This window comes from Lontra canadensis, unplaced genomic scaffold, assembly GCF_010015895.1.
Source record: "Lontra canadensis isolate GAN:19392208 unplaced genomic scaffold, GSC_riverotter_1.0 scaffold149, whole genome shotgun sequence".
In the NCBI taxonomy this organism is placed as follows: Eukaryota; Metazoa; Chordata; class Mammalia; order Carnivora; family Mustelidae; genus Lontra; species Lontra canadensis.
In genome coordinates this window covers 1683577-1705301 of record NW_022631143.1, presented here as the reverse complement: position 1 = coordinate 1705301, position 21725 = coordinate 1683577, and the positions used below count along the sequence as shown (strand labels likewise).

General features: G+C 42.5%; 1 protein-coding gene across 8 annotated transcripts in view; it reads right to left on the bottom strand.

Annotated features, from left to right (window-relative positions):
• NR3C1 (nuclear receptor subfamily 3 group C member 1) overlaps positions 1-6266 on the bottom strand; it is a 111729-nt gene extending 105463 nt beyond the window's left edge. Inside the window, exons 1-2 of one of the 8 annotated variants that reach the window (XM_032844257.1) lie at positions 6247-6266; positions 715-1929 (exon numbers count right to left, since the gene is read on the bottom strand). In XM_032844257.1, coding sequence (XP_032700148.1) covers positions 715-1913 — 1199 coding nt within the window. In that variant the 5' untranslated portion in view covers positions 1914-1929; positions 6247-6266. Of the gene's footprint in view, positions 1-714; positions 1930-3647; positions 3721-4301; positions 4541-5095; positions 5421-5494; positions 5564-5951; positions 6104-6246 lie in introns of those variants that run through there. The other 7 variants (XM_032844254.1, XM_032844252.1, XM_032844256.1 and 4 more) reach the window with 7 other exon arrangements.
• Positions 6267-21725: the final 15459 nt, after the last annotated feature.

The window sequence follows — 21725 nt, the reverse complement described above, 5'->3', positions numbered from 1 at the left end:
ACATATCGATTTGAGAACTTGTAGGAACTTTTCAAAGTTAGATTTTGTTTTGTACCCTGTTGCCACCAGTTCCTTTCTTAACAAGACTGAAGAGCAGACACAACCATGTACTTTAGGTTGGAAACCCAGCGGGCAAGTCCCATGTCTAAGGCTATGGTCAGGTCCACTGCTCACTGCATTGCTTTAGCAATCTCAAAACTCAAAGTCTGCCATAGATGGTTCAGTGTGAAGAAAAGGCTCATTGTCACATCGTCCATTTTTAACCCTTTGACCTCCTCAAGCTAACATCTCACAAGAGTATGAATACAGCACACACTTTTGCTAACATTAAGTATGAACGGTACTTTTCACTTTAACATAAAAGCGTATTTTAAAAACACAGTAATGGACACACACAATTAATTATTAGACATGAAACTCCCTTGAATTTATATAATTTTTACTCAAAATACCTGTTAACGAGCAACATTATTTTGAATTTTTAAATAAAATGTGCAACTACAGGCCAATAGGATACTGAATGCCATTCTTTCAGAGAAAACTTGAAATGCTTATGTACAGATAAATCACTTGGGTATCTTTCAATCATGCCTACTTTTCAAAGGACTTAGTAAACTTAGTAACACGAAAAAGGCACATACAAATCACTGAATATTTAAGTCTATCAAGACATTTCATATCCATTCTTAAGAAACAGAAAATCATTCTTCTTACCTTGAATAGCCATTAGAAAAAACTGATCGACCCGGGAAGTTCAAAGTCCCCAAGGAAGCCAAGTTGTCATCTCCAGATCCTTGGCACCTATTCCAATTTTCTGAACCAACAGGAATTGGTGGAATGACATTAAAAATAGGCTTCTGATCCTGTTGTTGAGAAACGGATGCTGTATTCATGTCATAGTGGTACATCTGTCCCCCAGAGGTACTCACACCATGAACAGAAATGGCAGACATTTTATTACCAATTATATTTGCCCCAGAAAAGCTTCCCTGACAGTAAACTGGGCCCAGTTTCTCCTGCTTAATTACCCCAGGGGTGCAGAGTTCAATGAAATCTTCTTTTTCTGTTTTCACTTGGGGCAGTGGCACACTGTTGGGGCTTGATAAGATCAGTTCTCCATTATCCTTAATTTTAGGTTTAGTGTCCGGTAAAACAAGAGGCTTACAGTCCTCATTCGAGTTTCCTTCCAAAAGGAATGGATCATCCTCTCCTGCCAAAGGAGAAAGCAAACAGTTTTCATCTATCAAGAGGTCTGATTTCCAAGGGCTCTCACTTGCCTCATCCTCTGGGGACCCAGAAGAGAACTCCAAATCCTGTATTTTTTTCCTCCAAATGTCAAAGGTGCTTTGGTCTGTGGTACACAACTTCACATTGCCCCCATTGGAGCCAGTCTGGCCTTTCAAATTTTGCTGGTCTGAAGACACATCAGAGAGAGTTTTTGAAAACTCCCTCTCCATGGGGACAGCGGAAACAGCAGCGGACGCTGAGCTCTTGGGGTTCTCTGGAACACTGGTGGACCTGTTGAGGTTTGCGATGCTTTCTTCCAGAAGCCGAAAGTCTGTTTCCCCAGAGGAAAGGCTGATTTGGCCCTGCTGTGGGAATCCCAGGTCATTTCCCATCACTTTTGTTTCTGTCTCTCCCATATACAATCCCATTGAGAGTGAAACTGCCTTGGACAGATCTGGCTGCTGTGCATTGCTTCCTGGGCCTTTTGGAAAATCAACCAAAAGTCTTTGCTGCTTGGAGTCTGACTGAGAAGCAGCAGCCAGTGAGGGTGAAGATGCAGACACCTTCACAGTAGCTCCTCCCCTTAGGGTTTTATAGAAGTCCATCACATTTCCCCTCTCCCGACCAAGAACACTGCTAGAGATTTCTTCTTTACTGGGGGGACTTAGTGATTCCTTGGAGTCCATCAGAGATTATCATCAGCTACCAGGTTGGGGGAGGGGAAGAAAAGAAAAAAGAAGGGGAAAAATATAAGCTATAAAGTCACATTATCTCAGTGATCTGATTAGTAAGAGCCTGTTAAATGAACCTCTTAGTTAACCCTGAATCTAATTCCTTGTTATCAGAAAAGTAGTTTCTCTTCCAGAATAAAAAACTCATGTCCCCTGCTCTCATTCAGTGTGCCACATTTAAAAGAACAATGCAGTTCAATTGCACAGCTGAGGGCAAAATTGTATCAAACTAAGGTTGGCTATTCATCTTGCCACTCACAGAACTGTAACTTTGTTAATCACAGACATTATAATTCATTACATCTGATTATTCTAAAGGTTCAAATTGATGTCAAAGTATTTCATTTAAAAAGAGCATGATCATTACAATTCCTACTTCCTTTCAATCAGTCAAGGCTGTTTGCTTTTCTGAGAACCCATACACATAAAATCTGATAAATACTATGATAGAATTTGCTCTCAAACTGCTCACAAACTGCCCTCCTACCTGCTAGTCACACAATCTATTGGTAAACCATGCACATTTTACTTGAAAAATAAGCAATGATGATTTTCCAATAAACTGAGAAAGACTCTTATTTTTAACCCCCGTTTCTTACTCAATGTGTCAGTTTCAAAGTGTCTGCCTTCAAATTTTGGACATAGCAAATGAAATGCGTTGTATATAGGCCAACTAAATTTTGGATTTTATCAAGTAGAATGTGCAGTAGCTTCTCACTACAATTTCAGCTTATTTAAATACAACAAATACAGTTCTCTCAAACCTTACAACATAGTAAGACCTAAATGAAGCTACATTTTTCAAATCGCTTAAGACCCTCAGTATGAGATACTATTATATCTTTAAATCAAGATTTTTTCTTTTCCAAATAACGAGGTACTAGAAACAGGAAAACCCCACAACTGTAAAATCAAGTTCATATACACCCAGGTAAAAGAAGAGCCAATAAAATTGCTCAGAATAATTTTCTCTGTATTGTAAACCTTCACCAATCCCCACTCGAGGCTGTTCTTGAGAGTATTAGGTTGGTAGTATACGGTTTATAATCAGGATGCTCTAAGAGGTAAGAGAAAGCTTTGATAAGCACATTTGGGACATCATCGTCAAACCCTATCCAATTAAAGGAAACTTCTGCGCACTGAGACCTTCCGAGGCATAAACTTCACTGGCCCTCACGGAACGTGGAGTGCGATTAAGGAAGAGAGAAGGCTGACGACCTGCTTCTACACTCTTGAGGGTAAACTGCTCATCTCCCCGCCGCTCCGCCGTGTTTATCTGATAAAGATCTCTAAACACAAGGTATCAAATGGAGTCTAATGAATTTCCACGCCGCTTTGACAGCTGCCCTCAAACTCGAAACCAAAACAGTATTTCATAAAACGAAACGATCCCTCCAACGACTTTAGCTCCCAGTTTAAATTGCAAATAACTGTCACATTAATGGGCATTAATGAACCCTGCCAAAGGGTCTTAAGCGGTATTACAAGGCGGCAGTTACCCAGCTTGCTGCCCGAAACGTCAAACTAGCGCCAGAGAAAAAACGCACCACAGAACTATTGTGGCGAGGGAAGGTCTTTTTCTACAAGGGGCCACTCAGGAGCGGCAGGCGCGCAACGATGCCAAGCGCTGAAGAACCCTCTCCCCGGGGAGAAAAAAGTGCAAGGGTAAAAAGAGAAATGTGTCCAGACCTGTTGAGTTCTTTCTCCGACACGCCCACTTCTACCAGATAACGCCAGCCCTGGCCGAAGTCTCCAAGTTGCGGGCTGTCAGCCCCTGCGTGTGTACACTCACTCACTCTCACACAACACACACACGCGCGCGCGCACACACATACTCCCTGCGCGCCTGCCAGGAAGGAGACGCGCTGGAGCCTCGACAGAAACCCTGATCGCGCTTGGAAGCACTAGGGTGGAGTGGAAATATTCGGCCCAGTAGAATTCAAACGCGGCTCGGCGTTCACCATAAAACGGGTGTTTGGGCGGCCTCCCGGGAGGGCACAGAACAGGGTATTTGGGGGGATCTGCAGAAGCCGGAATTCCGCGCCAGGGAACCAGAGGACGGAAAGCCGGGGCAGCTCAAAGAGCCTCCACTCGCAGAGAGCTCAGGTTCCTCCCCCCTCAGCCCGACCCGGGGACGGCCGCCGAGGGAGAGGAAGAAGCCTGCGCTGTCACCCGCGCGCTGCCCTTTCGTCACTATCACCCCGGCCCCACCAGCCCCCACCCCCATTCCCGGAGGCTAATAAAAGTTTGCAGGCTCCCGGGGCGGCCCGGCGTCCCCCACCCGCACCTCAGGAGAGCGAGCGCCCCTGCGGGCCCCGGCCCCCGGCCCTCCCCACCTCTTACCTCTGGCAGGGGCGCCGATCACCCGCCACCGTCCGCAGCTCCCACCGCAGCCGAGATAAACAACTTAACGTGTGAAAACAGGAGCAGCAGAAGGGAGATATTTTTTTTTTTTTCTAAAAAAAGGAAGTAAACAGCCGCCCCCTTCGCCATGGGGGTGGGGAGGGGAGAGCCCCTATTTGAGAAAGTCTCCCATTCCCCAGCTGACAAGCCAGCCCTCCCGCTCCGCGCAGATCCCCGCGAGCCCGGGATCTCAGGCGCGCGTCCTCCGTCCCGGCGCCCCGCCGCTTCGGCCGCTCCGGGTGCGGCGTCTCCTTCCACCCACCAGAATCCGTCCCCGACGGGCGGGCGGTGACTCGGGCTCCAGTCACAGACTCGAGCTCGCAAAATGGAGGAGGAGGAGGAGGAGGAAGAGGAGGAGGAGGAGGGGAGGGAGCGCGGACACGCGAAAGGGCCGCCCGACCGCGCCAAGCGAGCGGGACCGATGGGGAGGGGGGGGTGGGCGGAGGCGGCGCCACGGGTCGCACACACTCGCACACACACGCGCTCCCACTCCACCCCCGGCCGCTCCCCGCCGGGGAACGGTGCAACCTGTTGGCGACGCTCGGCAACTGCAGGGGCGGCCGCAGCCCCCGCCCCCACGCCCTCCGTGGGGGCCCCGCCACCCCGGTCCCGAAGGCGCCTCCACGCCCCCGGCATGGCCCGGGAAGTGGCTGCCGGCCGCCGCCCCCCGAGCGCGCGGGACTTCCAGCCCCCCACCCCCCGGCAAAGAGAGGCGGCGGCAGTTGGGGGCCGACCTGGTCTCTCTAGGGCGGGCTTGGGAGCGAAGCCGAGTTTCTCTAGTTTTGTCTTCTTGCTGCCTCCTTCCCGCCCCCGCCCAGCTCCGCGACTCCCGACCCACTCTGGAGCTGGCTCGGTCCCTCGGCGGCGACCGCCGTCAGCGCCCCTGCGGGTGACAGCGGGCTGTCCGGCGGGTGGAGGGGGCGAGGCGCGGCCCGCAGCAGCGCTGCGGGGGTGGCCCGTGTCGCCGCCCCGGAGCCAAGTTGCACGAAGTGTGTCACTTAGCGCGGGGCTACTAGGGTTGCACGGAAACGGTGCCGCAGCGTGTCCGCCGCTCTCGGGGCCGGACCGCCAGACACGCCCTCTGGGGAGGCTTATGGAGGGGAGGGCAGAAGAGGGGGTCGACGCATACGTACTCTTGGCCCTGGGGGAGTCCCTTGCCCACAGGTCCCCCACCACCGCATCGTCTGGGCGGCCGCCGCCGCGCTCTCCCACCGGGAGAGAAGTTGCAAAGCAAACCCACCCTCCCCCGCGCTCCGACCGTCCCCCACCCTTCTCCCCGAGTCTGCGAGGCGGCGGCGGCGGCAGAAGGAGGCGCCGCCTGCCAAGTTCAACCCCCACCCTCCCTCCCCGCTAGCGCGCTCACACTTGAAGGAAGTTGCATGCCAAATGCAAAACCTCCGGCGAGCTGAATTTCTGTGCACTTTTTTATTATTATTTTTAAGGAAAGCAGGGGGTGGCAGGCCGAAAATCAAGTTGCAGGCGAAACAGTAAGTTGCTTGCAAAGTACGCCCTCCTTCCCCCGCAAACTCCTGACCTCTCCTTCCACCCCCTCCAGGGCCCAGGTCCAAGTTTCCCGTGGAGGCCCCTCACCGAATCTTGACATTTGCTGCACTCCACTCAATGGGTCGCCCACCCTTTCGTGTATGCGGGACCCTTGTCCCTCCAAACGAAACAAAACACACGCAGCTTTAAAATGTCAGCCTTTAACTCCCTCCAGCTGTTCCCGTTACGCGCCTCCCCCTCAGTCCGAGGGAAACACGTGGCCTGTCCCCAAGGAGAGGGGCGTGGGGCCGGGGGAGTCCGCGCGGGAGACGCCCGCCCCAGCCCCTAAGCCCAGCTTGCCGCGTCCAGAGGGCTTGGGCTTTGCCTGGAATGAGCCTCCTACCTTGTGCGACACTTAGTATGATTTTTGTGACTCGGGGAAAGGTTGTGCTGTATTGCTTTAGGGTTTGGGGCGGTAACTTTTGCGCCCCCACAGGTGACGGCGCTTGCCAGCTCATGACGGGGGCGGAGGCTGCCGCAGCTCCACCTAGTCCCTGCCGGGGCGCTCAGCGGCAGCCACTCACTCCTCAGGCAGTACTCAGACGCTAGCAGCGGCCGCCTCTGCTCTGACATCTTGAAGAGGATTGGGGAAGCGCATGCCGGAAGCCACCTGCCGCCATGTTGGTAAAGGAGCGTGACGCCAGCCGGGTCTCGCGTCCACCATCTTGCTAAAGGTTCTCCATCACATGGGGAGCCGAAGTAGCCCTTCCTCGATTCGGAAGGATGGACGCTGCTCCCCTGGGTTGTCTGATGTGAAAGGAGAGAACTAAGCATTTTAGTTACCCACATGTTGGGAAGCGATCTGCTCAGGCCGTGTCCATACGATTCTAGGGCCGCCATCTTGGCAAAGGAAGAGCGGCTCTCCGCCTTCTAAAAGGGAACCAAAAGCTCTTCTAAGTAGACCCCTCAGCCCACAGATTTTTGTGAAAGGCGCTGAGCAACCCAGTTGTTAACGCAACCTCTTTCTGGATCCAGAAGAGGTGGTTCCCCTTTTCCTTTCCCTTGGCACTAGTCAACTAGAGGGAGACTCTTGCCGTGGGTGCTCATAGCAGACACCCACGGTTTACTTCAAAGAGCACCACTTTGCCTGCTAGACATTTTTTCCACCTTAGAAGCCTCAATTACTAAAATCAGATATCTTGCGTGGGTCCCCACCAATAGTTTCATGGGGGGAAAAGAATCAAGAACCAAACTTAATATAGTATGTGTGTTTCAGAAGTGCATGAAATAACTCATGCCAATATGATTATCCTTCTATGTCTGCTTAAAAGTAATACTAGGAATTATTATATGTATGAATACCCTATAAAATGTAATTTGTGTATGTTTGTATGTTTGTATAATTTGTATGTAAAGGGACAGTAACAGTTGTCTAATAGACTGCTTCTCCCTATACCATAAACCTATTTCATAATTGAACCTCTGCTGTAAGAGAGGAATCCACCTCATCTCTTACCTCTTTAAATTTAGGTTGCATATTCCGTTTTTAAATAATACCTGGTTTTACAAGAGTTCCCCATTAACTTTATTGACACTCATTTTGTCGGCAAGTCCAGCAATCTTCTTGAAAAGGAAAAAGACTCACCTTGGTTTTCAATTAATTGCTGTTGAAAACACTTTCATTGGGTAGAAGGCTGTTATTTTCAGTGGTTTACATTTGTTAATTTTTTAATTTGATAGAAAAAAAACTTCATTCTTTAGTCTGTCACATTCATCTGAACGCACACATAGACTGAGATTAATCCAGTCTATTTTTCAGAGTTAGAATTGTTAGGCTTTATGGCTAACATTTATTGACCATTCTGTTAGTCTCTTTTATCATTTCCATTGAAATAATCCAAGCTCACTGCTACATTATTCCTCCAAAACATTAATTAAAATATGTTGTACTCCTGTTCAAGCATCTACAATAATTCCCTTCATTGTAGAGAGATCCCAGCTTCCATTCTGTTATTTAAGACCATCATCTTTCACCTGCTCATGTCTTGAAGGCAAAGCCTTTTAGCTGATGGAATTGGACTAGTATTTAATTAAACTAAAAAGTCAGTTAAAAGGAAGGAATTATTATTATTTTTTTTTAAATCACACTTGGAAATGTGAAGTTTTAAACGTAAAACTGAACAATGTATGTCCTACTTCTTTGGTGAAAGCTTTTGTGAGCCCACTGACTAGAGCTCATGTCTTCATTTGTGTACTAACTATCTTATTACATCACAGCAGTTAAGAGCAAGACTGGCTGACCTCCACCACTTTGAAGACTATAACCTTGGGTAACCTAATTCTTTGCCCTAGTTTCCATCATCTATAAGATGGGGATGGTAATAGTATTAACCCAAGTTACTAGAAAGATCAAATAAGTTTCATATATGTGAAGTGCTTAGACTAATTCCCAGGACATATTAAGTGTTTAATTACCAGCATCAATTATTATTAATATATGTAGTATTACTATTTCCCGTTTTTTAATTGGAACAAAAAATTAAAAATACTTACAAATATAAATGAGTGTCAGTTTCTGAATTTGTATGATTTATACCTCCTGACCTCACCCCAATCTGTTAAAATTGTCTTGCATCTACCTAATTTGACAGTGATTGTTTGTATGGTATCTTTCCATTTAGATTTTATAGAACAACTATTACTTTTTAAATCCTATTTCATCATTTAATTATTTAAGTTAAATAATTAGAATAACTAACACAAATGGAATAAACATGTTTTGGGGGGGAGAAAAACCTAAGGGACTGTTAGTAAACCTATAGTTTAAATGGTGGGAACAGAAATGTGGGAGTACAAAAATTAATCTTGGCTCCAGTGTTCATTATTCCCTAAGTATCAATTGGTTATGTTTCCCAGAGAGGATGGAGAACTTGAATTAGTTGAGATAAATGAATTGAGTAGTATCATTTAAGATGAGTCCATCCTGCTGAAGAAAGGGCACAGTATATACAACATCCATTCCCACCTCTACCATTGTTTATCATATATATTTCCTTGTACATAAGGATATCTCTTTGTGACTTAGTTTCCTATAGCCCATAATTCTTTGTCATGGTTCTATTTTCTATGGCTCACTCCTACCTCCAGCACACACAGTTTAAAAATCTGTGATAGCAAATGTAAATTGGAATCAAATAAATACCTACCACATTTTTACATATTAATAATTTTTAATATGATGGTTCGTTACATACGCTAATTTTATAGTAAGCCAATCCAAACAGTTTACATAGAATGTCAGAACTTACTTAAAAAGATTATTTCTGCAGCTATCATAGCTATTAGATGACTCTTTACAATAATAACTCGACCTTGGGAAACAGTATTATTCTTGTGTAACTTTGTAAGGTAAGAGGTTCAAGAGAACCCAGCTAAGCTTTAAATGTCCCACCTCTTTCTGCTTCAGTATTTGCATTTTATACCAGACATGCCTGTTATAAATAAACAATTCACACTTAGTACAGCAAGTTCTTAATCATAATGAATTCCACTTTGGTACCTCTCTTTGTAATTGGAATTAACATTTCCACATGAACTGGGAAATGCTAAATTGTTACCAGCATCCCTGGTGTTTTGTTGCTTCTCATAATGCTTTCAATGATTTCATCATATGCCACCTAAAATATCACAATTTGTGCTCATAGGCATGAAATGCTCTATGGGTGTCCTGTTAAATCTATATTCTTTATGCTGGCAGAACTTGGTTTAAGCAGTACCCGACCCAAGGATACAGTAAATATGAGCAAATAAATGAGGGAGATGTTGAAATAAGCCAAGAACCTCATGTTTTTAGAGTTTGGAGACATTAGGGCAAGTACACTGAATAATTGTAACAAATATTATGTACTTTGTTTTGCATTTGTGGCACTTGTGGCTGGCCATTATGTCATTAGCGTTCTTCCTCTTCTGATTTAATCTCCTTTTTCTGTCCCATGTTCTTTTGGTAGAGATTGTTTCAATCTCCATTTCTAGGTGGAATCCATCAGCAAATTTTTGAAAACATACATTTCCATTTTGGTGCTTACACTTTATTTATTTATTAGGTCACACTGGATTGTATTTTGTTTCTAAGGTAAGTCAGAAATAGTGGGGTTTAAAAAAACAAACATCCTTGATATAAGGATCCCTTCACAAGATATAAATATACTTGATATCAGACTCTGGAGTGTTATAAAGGACATTTGTTTACATTTTTTAAAAATGTGATTTCAGTATTAGTTAAATTTTCTCTAGCCTCCTGTTCACTTTTCAGTATAAGTCCTAGTTTTGAAATCCTGTTGTGCCGCTTAACTGAATGAGCTGGGGCCTGTCATTTACACCTTCATAGCTTGTTTTCTGTCTGTAAAGGAAGAATCATGGTATCTATCCCACCTATCATCTCACAGGAAGTCTGTAAGGCTCAAATGGGATGATGCATGCCAAAGAAGTTAAGAAAACAGGGAGGACTCATAGAATTTTTGCATCATCAGTTTATAGCAACAAAAATGATTACTAATTTTATTGAAAAGTGTTATGATCTCTCTTTGCCCATTCCCCGGATAATCTGTGCAATGAGCAGCTTTAAAGTTTAAGTAAAGGAGTGACAACTCAGTAGACAGTTGGAGCCAGCTGTATCAGTTTGCCAGAGATGACTGGTAAATTTTCAGGAATTTTGTTCCTCACTTGTTAATCACAGCCAATACTAAAAACTAAACTATTTACAGACTTCCAATTAAATAAAACATTCTAAAAACAAAGGTAATAATTGCTCAAAACGTCACTTCATAATTATTTTGCTACGTTTTATTAGTATCTAGGATTTAAAGTTATCCGCACCTGTTCTTTATAATGCATGTACTATATAGCGATATGATACAGTCTATCTCTTCCAACTCTGCATTCAGAAATGTTATTTTGATAGTTTGAAATCAACTGGTGGAGTACATACAGAAATTAGAAAACAAATCAGAGCTTGATTTATTTTGTTGATTGTCTAAACTTAAGAAAATGATAGAAGAAATTTTAGTAACAAAAGTTAAATTTAAAGCTGTGTTAGTTTATGAATAATGCAAAAATTCGAGGAAATATTTTTGTCTTTGTTGAAAACTATTACCAGATCAGCAAAGAAGTTGTTCACATCATTGACAATCAAATGTCGTCCTAATACACATCTTTGTTGTTTCACTTTCATCTTGTTTGTTAATGTAAAAAACATTAGCCAACATTCATGTTTGAACTTCAGTGGCATGAATGGCTTCTTTGCTGAACTGGATTTTTTCTCCCCCTGAACTGAATTTATTTTTTTTCTGAACTTTTTTTTTTTTTTCAAAATATTTTATTTATTTATTTGAGAGAAAGAGAGAGAGAGAGAGAGTGCATGAGAAGGGGGAGGGTCAGAGGGAGAAGCAGACTTCCCGTCCAGTAGGGAGCTCGATGTGGGACTCAATCCCGGGACTCCAGGATCATGACCTGAGCCACCCAGGCACCCCTCTGAACTGTATTTTGATAAAATACTCATAGTCTTGCTTTTGCCAAATATGGTTGAATTCCAACTATATGTTGACAATGGCTTTAAGTTTGCTGAAACCATTCTGTGAAAATCAGTTGGCTGTACAGAATTTACTATAGTGTTCTTTTTGTTTGTTTGTTTGTTTTGCAAATTTTGTGCTACACATCTTTTATATCAGCAAAATGTGTAATAGACACATGGATACTACCTCCCCTCCTTCCCTGGACAGCAGTGGTAGAACATTTCTACCACTTCAGAGAGAGAGGTAGAACATTACCAAGATGGTAATGGACATATCTTAATTTGCAATTTGAAAAGATTGTTCCACCTGTAATGTGGAGCCTGAGTGGTAGGAGCTAAGAGAGGAAGAAGGGAGAGAAGTGAGGAGGCAGGAGAATAGGTCCAGGGAAAGATGGTGATTTGTACTGAGTGGTGGTGAGAAGCTATGATTGGACAGGGGGAGCATTTTGGAGGCCAAAGGAAAGCAAACCAGTCATTCATTGGTTTTATGGAAGAAAGGGAACTATCTATGCTAAAAGAAGGCCATCTGGTAAATACCAAGAAGCCTCAGTGGTTGAATGAAGCAAGGGCATAGGAAGCTGGACCTGAGAAAAGGAGTCAGGAGCCACATGAAGAGGGATGAAAGGAAAGAGAGGCAGTTCTAGAGTTTAAGTAAATATCTCTGAAGCACATAGAGAAAGTTAGGCTTGATTGACTTACAGTGGGAGTGGGGAGGGGAAACCCCAAATACCAGTAATGTCTCATAACTGGAACTCTCTCAGAAGTTTTCTTACTCATATAGAAATTATACAAAGATTTTTGCCAACACAGAGGGATTAGTTTTTCATCTCAAAGCCTTGATCCTATCCCCATGTCTGGTAGTTTTTTGTTTGTTTGTTTGTTTGTTTTTTTAAGCATTTGTCCATTTTAATTACAAACCTCTCACTCCGTTACCCTGTGCTACACAGACAGTGCTGCCTCTTTTATGCTTCTCATGACCTTGTTCCCAGTTTTTCTTTGCTATGTCATCAATAAGGACACTACCAGAAACAACCCTACTATATTGCCTACTAGGCAACAGTAAGTTTCTGGCTACCATAGTTCCTCCTGCTTCCTCCCTTGCAACCTATGATCTATACTCCCCATTACAGGTTGTATGTTTTGGTTTTACATCATCTTACATATTGCTTTGGTTTTACATCATATCACATATTAGATTTCTAATATTTTATAAGAGAGGTTATAACAGGGGCACCTGGGTGGCTCAATTGGTTAAGCATCTGCCTTCAGGTCAGGTCATGATCCCAGGTCCTGGAATCAAGCCCTGAGTCAGGCTCCCTGCTCTGCGGGGGGCCTGCTTTTCCTTTTCCTTCTGCCTGCAGCTCTCCTCTGCCAAATAATAAATAAAATCTTTAAAAGGAGAGAAAGAAGGGGTTGCTTGGGTGGCTCAGTAGGTTAAGCCTCTGCCTCTGGCTCAGGTCATGATCTCAGGGTCCTGGGATCAAGCCCCGCATCAGGCTCTCTGCTCACCGGGGAGCCTGCTTCCTCCTCTCTCTCTGCCTGCCTCTGCCTACTTGTGATCTCTCTCTCTGTCAAATAAATAAATAAAATATTTTTAAAAAGAGAGAGAGAGAGAGGGAGGTTATTATATTTTATGGAATTTTTAAAATAGTAAATGTTTTGCAAAAGAAGGAACCATCTGCCCCCATTCATCAACCATATTGGCGAGAAAAAGGAACAATTCCCAACCAAAGAGCTACCAATGACTGCTACTTTGACGGTTTGGTTTGGATATAGCCATTCGGTTTACTTTGGGTCTTCTGATATTAGTTGTTTTATTGATGGTTTCAATTAATCATGGAATCATTATTAATAGAAGGTGCTTTATGAACTAATTTTCTCTCCCATTCATTCATTTCTTCAGCAAAATACAATTCCTTCAACAAAATAGCAACTACTATATGTTGGGCCCCATTGTAAGGCAGTAAGGATATAAAAATGATTAAGATACAATACTTACCTTGGAGGAAATGGAGACAGTTACAGTAACAAGTCATTATCAAATGATGCAGACTCATGTGAACAATGGAGAACTGTGTGACAGATGCATTAGGGTACTGTATTTGCATCAAGAAGTCATCTGGATGTCAAGGGTGGCAAGGTAGGTGTGGGTATGGAGATGATAATATAATCAGGGAGTGCTTTTAGGAGGCGAACATGACTGATTTGAATTATGAAGGTTCTCCTTCAGGTAATTTGATTATTTCTGACAGACACAGTATTTATAAAGAAAGCTTGTCTTTAATATTCTAGCAGGATGGGGTTTTGGTGCATTTAAAAGAAACCCAACTGTTATTTACCCTGAAGATACAAATGTAGTGATCCGAAGGGGCATGTGCACCCAAATGTTTATAGCAGCTACATCCACAACAGCCAAACCATGGAAAGAACCTAGATGTCCATCAACAGATGAATGGGTAAAGAAGATGTGGTATATATATACAATGCAATACTACACAGCCATCCAAAGAAATGAAATCTTGCCATTTGCAATGACATGGGTGGAACTAGAGGGTATTATGCTGAGCAAAATAAGTCAATCAGAGAAAGACAATTATATGATCTCCCTGATATGAGGAATTTGAGAGGCAAAGTGGGAGATTTAGGGAGTAGGGAAGGGAAAAATGAAACAAGATGGAATCAGGAGGGAGACAAACCATAAAAGACTCTTAATTTCACAAAATAAACCGAGGGGTGCTGGGGGGAGAGGGGTATGGAGAGAGTGGTTGGGTTATGGACATTGGGGAGGGTATGCGATATGGTGAGTGCTGTGAAATGTGTAAGTCTGATGGTTCACAGACCTGTATACTTGGGGCAAATAATACATTATATGTTAATAAAAATAATTAATAAAAAACCCCCAACTGTTAATGCAAAAAGAAAATTTATTAATTTATTTAAAATCCAGAGGATGTTAGTTTCAGGCATGGCTGCATCCAGGGGCTCAGTGATGTTAAAAGTGTTTGGACTATCTGTTAGCTTTACTTTCCTCTGTTTTGGCTTTTCTCCAGAGAAGGCTATCTCCACCTCGTGGCCTACAGCATCTGGGATTAAAATATCCTACCAGCTTAGTAATGCCAACGGAAAGAGAGTTCTTTTCTACTGATTTCAGTCCATATCCCTGGGAGGAGCTTCATTGGTGTAGTTAAGTCACATCCTCATGCCTGAACCAATGACAATGACCAAGGGATGTAAAGGGAAATATAGCCTGATTGGCAAAGCCTAGGTTCAGTTCTCATTGCTGACATCTAAGACTGGGGTAAAATGAAAGAGAGAGATAGAGAGTGAGAAGAGATGCTCACTACTTTAGCTATTTACCAAAATATTACCAGTGATTTTACATTTTAAGGGAATTACTCATGACCTAAAATGTTTGTCAGCAATGGAAAGAACCCTGAAAATTAAGCATAGCTGTTAGAGATATTACTGATTTCCCTTTCTGACTTCAGTAGAAAAAGAATGTGGATTTGTACTTTAAATTTTTAAATATACACACATGGATTGACTATTGCTTTGCAGAAATAGTACCTCTACTTAATTGGGCCTTTCCAGGCGAAACAGAGATGTTTACAACTTTTAAGCTAGTTTCATAGTCTTTCACAGAAGGAATTTGTCTTACTTGACTATGATTCTAACAAATATGATGGGATAGAGAGAGATGGCTGCTGTGAGCCTCTGCCTGCTTTTCTTTTGCTCCTTCTGTCTTGACAAGCTGAATGTCACGCAAATGTCTCCAGCCTGGGCACTGGGCAGGCAGGAAGCCAGAACCAGTAATAGAAGCAAGAGGCACTCTGTGAATACTTGCTGATTAATTTTAGCTCCATAGGCCTGATGGGTTTTCCATCCCTATAATTACCATCAGCAAATAGTTGTTGAATGATGTCCAGCATATTTTTATTCCTCTTTCCTTGGTCCTGATTTTCATTTTCTATTTTACCTCTCTGTGATTTCATCCCATGTGTTTCTGTTCATCACACCAACAGAGCCTCCTTGATCAGTCTCTACTTGCTTAAGTGTATTCCATCTATGAGATATCTTTACCTATCTGTCTAAATTTATTTTTATTATAAATAATCAAAGTCCTCTCTGACAGCAGTGAGGCGATAAACTGTGAAAAAAAAAATTGGTCACTAAATGGATATTCTGGTAGTACATTTCACATGTGTCTTATAAGTCAGGTTTTTATATTAGAAATAATGCCTGATAAGGCTGTATGTTCTGCTTAGGTCACTCAATAGAGCAAAATGAGAGTAGTGAGGACTGAGGGAAAGATATTACAGAAGGAAGACTGGGTTTCCAAGAATGGTTATCTGTGTGTAGATAGCATTGGAATGAAACATATTTTTATTTTTAATTTCTTAAAATTTTTAAAATTTTTTAAAGATTTCATTCATTTATTTGACAGAGAGAGAGATCACAAGCAGGCAGAGAGAAAGGGGGAAGCAGGCTCCCCGCTGAGCAGAGAGCCCAATGCGGAGCTCAATCCCAGGACCCTGAGATCATGACCTGAGCCGAAGGCAGAGGTTCAACCCACTGAGCCACCCAGGTGCCCCTGAAACATATTTTTAGATATTACTTCTGTCTTACAAAAACCTTTAAAATAGTACATGCTAAAAAATCCATACTTATTTTAAAAATCCAAGCATAAAAAAGACAGAAATGCATAAAGTAAAAAGTGAAAACTCTCTTCCCACACAATCCCATTTTTTAAAAAATATTTTATTTATTTATTTGACAGAGATCACGAGTAAGCAGAGGCAGGCAGAGAGAGGAGAAAGCAGGCTCCCTGCAGAGCAGAGAGCCCAATGGGGGGCTGGATCCCAGGACCCTGGGATCATGACCTGAGCTGATGGCAGAGGCTTTAACCCACTGAACCACCCAGGTGCCCCCCCTCAAAAAAATCCCATTTTGCAGATATAACTATTTTTAAGATTTGGTGTGCATTCTTACAGAAACTTTTTGTCTATGCATGTGTAAACATGCATAATATTTTTATTTTTTTATTTTTTAAATGGAGACTGCACAGGAAAACGAACAGTAACATCTTACTTGTTTTTTTTTTTTTTATTTGACAGAGAGAGAGATCACAAGTAGGCAGAGCAGCAGGCAGAGAGAGAAGGGGAAGCAGGCTCCCTGCTGAGCAGAGAGCCTGCGATGCGGGGTTAGATCCCAGGACCCTGAGATCATGACCTGCGCTGAAGGCAGAGGCTCAACCCACTGAGCCACCCAGGCGCCCCTGCATAATATTTTTAAAGATTTTATTTTTTTAAGTCATCTCTACACCCAACATGGGGCTTCAACTCACCATCCTAAGATTGAGAGTCCCATGTTCCACTGACTGAACCAGCCAGGTGTCCCACACACACTTAATTTTTTAAGTGGGATTTTACTATGCGTATTTTCATCTTTATTTATCAAATGTTCTTGGACATCTTTCCCTGTCAATATATTCAGATAATAGTAGCAGTTTTCCATTGTTCAGCTATATTATAATAAATTTAACATTTCCCTTGGTTATGAAATATTTTTTTCCAATTTTTCAGTGTTGGAAGTCATGCTACAATGAGTATCCTTATATCTGTATCTTTGTACCATTCTGAAAGTATTTCTGTAGTATAGAATTAGACTCCTTCAGGCAAATGTAATTCCTAACAATCATTAAGCACCTAAATGTGCCACATTTATGGGCTTTTTAAAGATATGCTTGCCTATTACCAGTTTATTTTCTACTTCCATCTTCCTTTAGGCATTCTAGAAAAATTCAATTAGACCAAGAGTCATGGGTGGCTGTGCAGAAGAGGCTTCTTCCTAAAGCTCCCTCATGTGTTGCTTATGGACCCAGTTTGGCTGAATACATGTTACCTGTATTTTAAATTCAAGAGGATCAGTTTACATATGAACTGGGAAGAGTCACCATCAAGGGATCATTTAGGGATACTACAATGATTGCGGGGACCAACTTCCATTCTTTGTGGCCATCTGTGTCCTCTACCATGACCAGATGGTGGATAGATATTTTTTTCTTTTTTTTTTTTTTTTGGTCTGCAGCAAGTCCACTCTGGACATGTGGTACCAGAACTTCAATTTTCTTTTGGAAAACTATCCTTTTCCCCACTTCAATCCGTGTATTTGTGGTGGGATTAACCTCATCCCAAACTCTATGGATGGGTCACGTCTGTCCTATTAGAGATGGGCACACAACAAGCACAAATGAACTTTTATTTTAGGCCTTCTGGGACTATTCGGAAAATTGCCCTTTTCAAGCTGATAAAATGCAAGCTTGGAGGAGCTGTATTCTATGACTTATAACCCCCAGTGCTATGAAGCTGATTAAAAAATAAGAAAAACAAAGGGCACCTGGGTGACTCAGTTAAGCATCTGACTCTTGATCTCAGCTCAGGTTTTGATCTCAGGGTGGAGAGTTAAGCCCTGCATTGGGCTCCACGCTGGTTGTGAAGCCTACTTAAAAAAAAATAAATAAATAAGAAAAAACATAAAGAGCTGGAGATAAACAGATTCCCAATTATGTAATTTGAATATCTAGATCCTGAGGCTAGGGCTACCCCTAGACTTCATTATTACAGACTCTGATAAGCTCCTCTTCCCCCTTCTCATTTCTTTTCTCTTCTCCTTCTTCCCCACCCCCCACCTTCTTGACCTCAGCCAGCTAGAGTTAGCTCTGTAACATCTGATCCTGACAAAAAAGTCAGGACCTAAAACATGGGTGCTGCTTCTTCTGGAAGTGAGACACAGGCTAATGTTACTAGGCATCTAGGGTGGCCCTAAAAGACAAGAGAAACCAGAGAGAGAAGCCAGTGGATGCCTAAAAATAAACTTTACCTGTTTCAAGAGTTTGGCTAGAGTTTCCTTTTAATGATTAACCAGGTGAACGGGTCAAACTGTTTCTTTAAAATACAGGCACGCAAATGAGAATAGCCACCTCAGTTCATTCTGCCTCAAATTTCCATTTTTAATTAGTACATATTACTCTGCTTTCTGTATCAATCCAGCCTTATATTTTATTGCTTTGTTTATTGTAGACTTGAAAATATATTGCCTTAAATACAGTATCTATAACTATGGTCTAGTGAAGTATGTACTAAAATATTTTAATATCTTATTATTTGTTTTTCAAACCCAAAGCAGATAGTGAAGAAAAAACTCTGCTAATTAAAAAATCAATCCCTTAGGTGAATTAAATTGGCAATTCTTACACCAATATTGCTAATGTTTTACATATGTAAGCTTTATACTTCTCTTTCATCCCTTGTAGGGAAATAAAACGTGGTGGTGGTGGATAGGTATATCATTAGTTGGATTCAGTAAACATTTATTTAGCTATTAATAGCTCCAGCTCCATGTGAAATAGACCTGAGACTACCTTTTAGTAGACTTGTGTCTTCAGGCAAGTTACTTAACCTCTCTGAATCTTAATTTCTTTATCTGAAAAATAAAGATAACAATAGTATTTGCTTTGTAATAATCAATATAGATTAAATAGGCTATTCTAAATAAACCATAACCTCTGATATTTCATAAGCGCTGTTATGTTACATGATTATTGTCACTAAACCCTTTGCTAGGGACTAGCAAGGAAAATAAGCCAACAAATTACATCTCTGCAGAAAGTCAGAGGGACTGTAGGTACACCCCAATCAGAAAGGACACACACACACACACACCACTAGGTTCCTTTAAACTAAGCCACTTGCCTTATATGATGGATTGCAAAATGAGCCTCACTGAGCACCTGCTGGGGATTCTATGAAAGAAGTTCAGCCACTAGTTGGACATTTTCACTGTACGATTTATCAGACTCCCCATGGTTTTGGGGTCCTATAATTCTATAAACCATGGTTATAACATAACCTAATGGGATCTAATTGTTATGAAACCTAAGAGAACCAGAGATTTCCCACTTCCAGTTGAGCATGCTCAAATAGAGAAAGACATTTAAAAGCTAAGAACTTGATCTCAGGCTCTTTAACCAGCAAAATTCTATAGCCAAAAGAAAAGCACAAAGAAAAGGAATGACTTGTCTGTAGTCTCACCAATTTGCCAAGGAACCAAAGTGAACATGCAAGCTTTCCCAGCTCCTGGTTGAGTTCTCTCTACACTAAACACAGTGATATACAATCTTCAGATGTCAATATTTACCTTCCATGAATTTATTGCTGGCAATGTGTCAACCTGCAAATTCATTTGTTTACTTATGTCCACGCCTTCAAAAACCCCTTTCACTTTACCACCGAAGTTTGTGTAACACAGTCGACAGTAATGAGTGAGGCAACAGACAGACGAGTGGGTTTTGGTTTTGGCTGTGGGACCCTTTCCTGCTCCATACCCCCACTACCTACCAGGGATGCAGATGGCTAGCCCCCTGAGGCTGGCTCCAGCAGCCTCTAAGAGAAGGGAGCTAAGTGCCCTTGGAGTTCTCCTAGTTTCCCTAACTCACACTCCGGCCGGAGCTGGGCCAACAAAAGGGGGTTCGGAAGGGTTCATGCATTCATTTTGCCCCAGCAAGAATTTGCTTCAAGTAGCTTTTTCAGATTACAAAATTAATAGGCCTCATCCTTCATTCTGTCTTTTATCTTCTTTCTAGAAGCAGCATAGTGGTTCAGGGGATCAGCTCTGGGACAAAACCGCCTGGGATTGAATCTAGCTCCACCACTTGTTACCTGTAGGACCTCGGTAAGCTTCTTAACTCTCTGTGTGCCTCCAAGTCCTTACCTGTAACCCGAGGGAAGACAACAGTACCCGCCTCAGGTATGTTGTGAAGACTAAGTTCTGACGTAGAAAGCACTTAGAACATAGCCTGGCAGTGACAAGCAATAAATACATGCCAGCTGTTTCTCGTGCTTTTGTGGTTCATTCATTTGCCCCTAGGATACTCTGAGGTAGACTGAAGGTTGTGATATGGACTTGGTGGAAGGTACATGCACCCAGGGTATGCAGCCCAGGCACACACAGGGCCAGCTGGGGGCCAGTGGCTGAACGGGCGTTCACTGCTTGGTCTGCTTTCCTTCTGGGTTAGACTACAAATAGCTCCCTTTTTTTTTTTTTTCTTATCTTTACTAGTATCCAGGTGCCTCTTACCATTCCTGACTTTTCCTTCCTAGGATAACATCTCACCAAAGTCTTCTCTGCTTTGACCCTCTCTGTGTTTTATTTGGCCATCCCTTGCAGTGTTGGTTGCCAACAGAGTTGTCCATCAAGTCATTGGGTAACTTGTTTGAAGTAATGATACCTGGCACCACCTCAAATCTGCTGAGCCAATCTGTAAGAGCAGAGCCCAGGGATCTCTAGTTAAGTCCTCATTTGATGGGTAGCGTGGTGTTTTATGGAAGACCACAACCGAGGAGCCAGGCTGCCTAGGCAACTTGCTAATTGAATGACTTTGGGCAAATTATTTAACTTTTTGTCTTTCTTGCCCTCATCTGTAAAATGGGCATTATAAGAGTACTCATAAGGTTGCTATGAACTCGTAAGGTACTTGTAAGAATGAAAGAGATGATGTCTCTTAAAACAATATGTAGAACATTATAAACATTTAGTAAATGTTAGCTGTTTCTTTTCTCTTTTTCTTTTACTTTCCCTTCCCTCTTACCTTCTCACCCATCCCCCCTTCCTTCATTATTGCCTCCTCTCCTTCTAACAAACACATACTCGTCATCCACTCGGGTCATGACTTTGGTGACCCAGCGATGCGTTCAATGTGATTTAGGTCCTTGATGAGGGTATAGTCTAATGGGGGAAATGGACACATAGACAAAGAAATAGAATAAAGTTTTCCAGGTGCTCCAATACAATGTTTTTACAGACAAGGAATGAAAGAGTTATTTTCTTAGAACGGAGATGGATTTGAGGAGCAGCTCCAAAGAAGTGACTTTTGCCTTCAGAGTTTGAACAGAGATGAAATTAATGTGTTCCATGCAACAAGCATTTTCCAAAAGTACCTACTACATACAAAGCAGAGGTTACAGTGTCTTCTTGAAATTGTCTTCCTTTAGAAAATTGCAGCTTCATTTTTAACTTGATGTTTTAAAAAGTTATTAACCCAGAGTAGCCAAATAATCTTTAAAAAGAAGAGTAAGTTTGGAGGACTCACGATTCCTTACTTCAAATCTTACTACAAAGCTACAGTTATCAGGATCGTGTGGTCCTCTCATAAGGAGAGAAATACAGATCAGTGGGAAAGAAGTGAGAGTCCAGAAACCCACATGTCTGTTGTCAACTGATTTTTGTCAAGAATGTCAAGACTATTCAATGAAGAG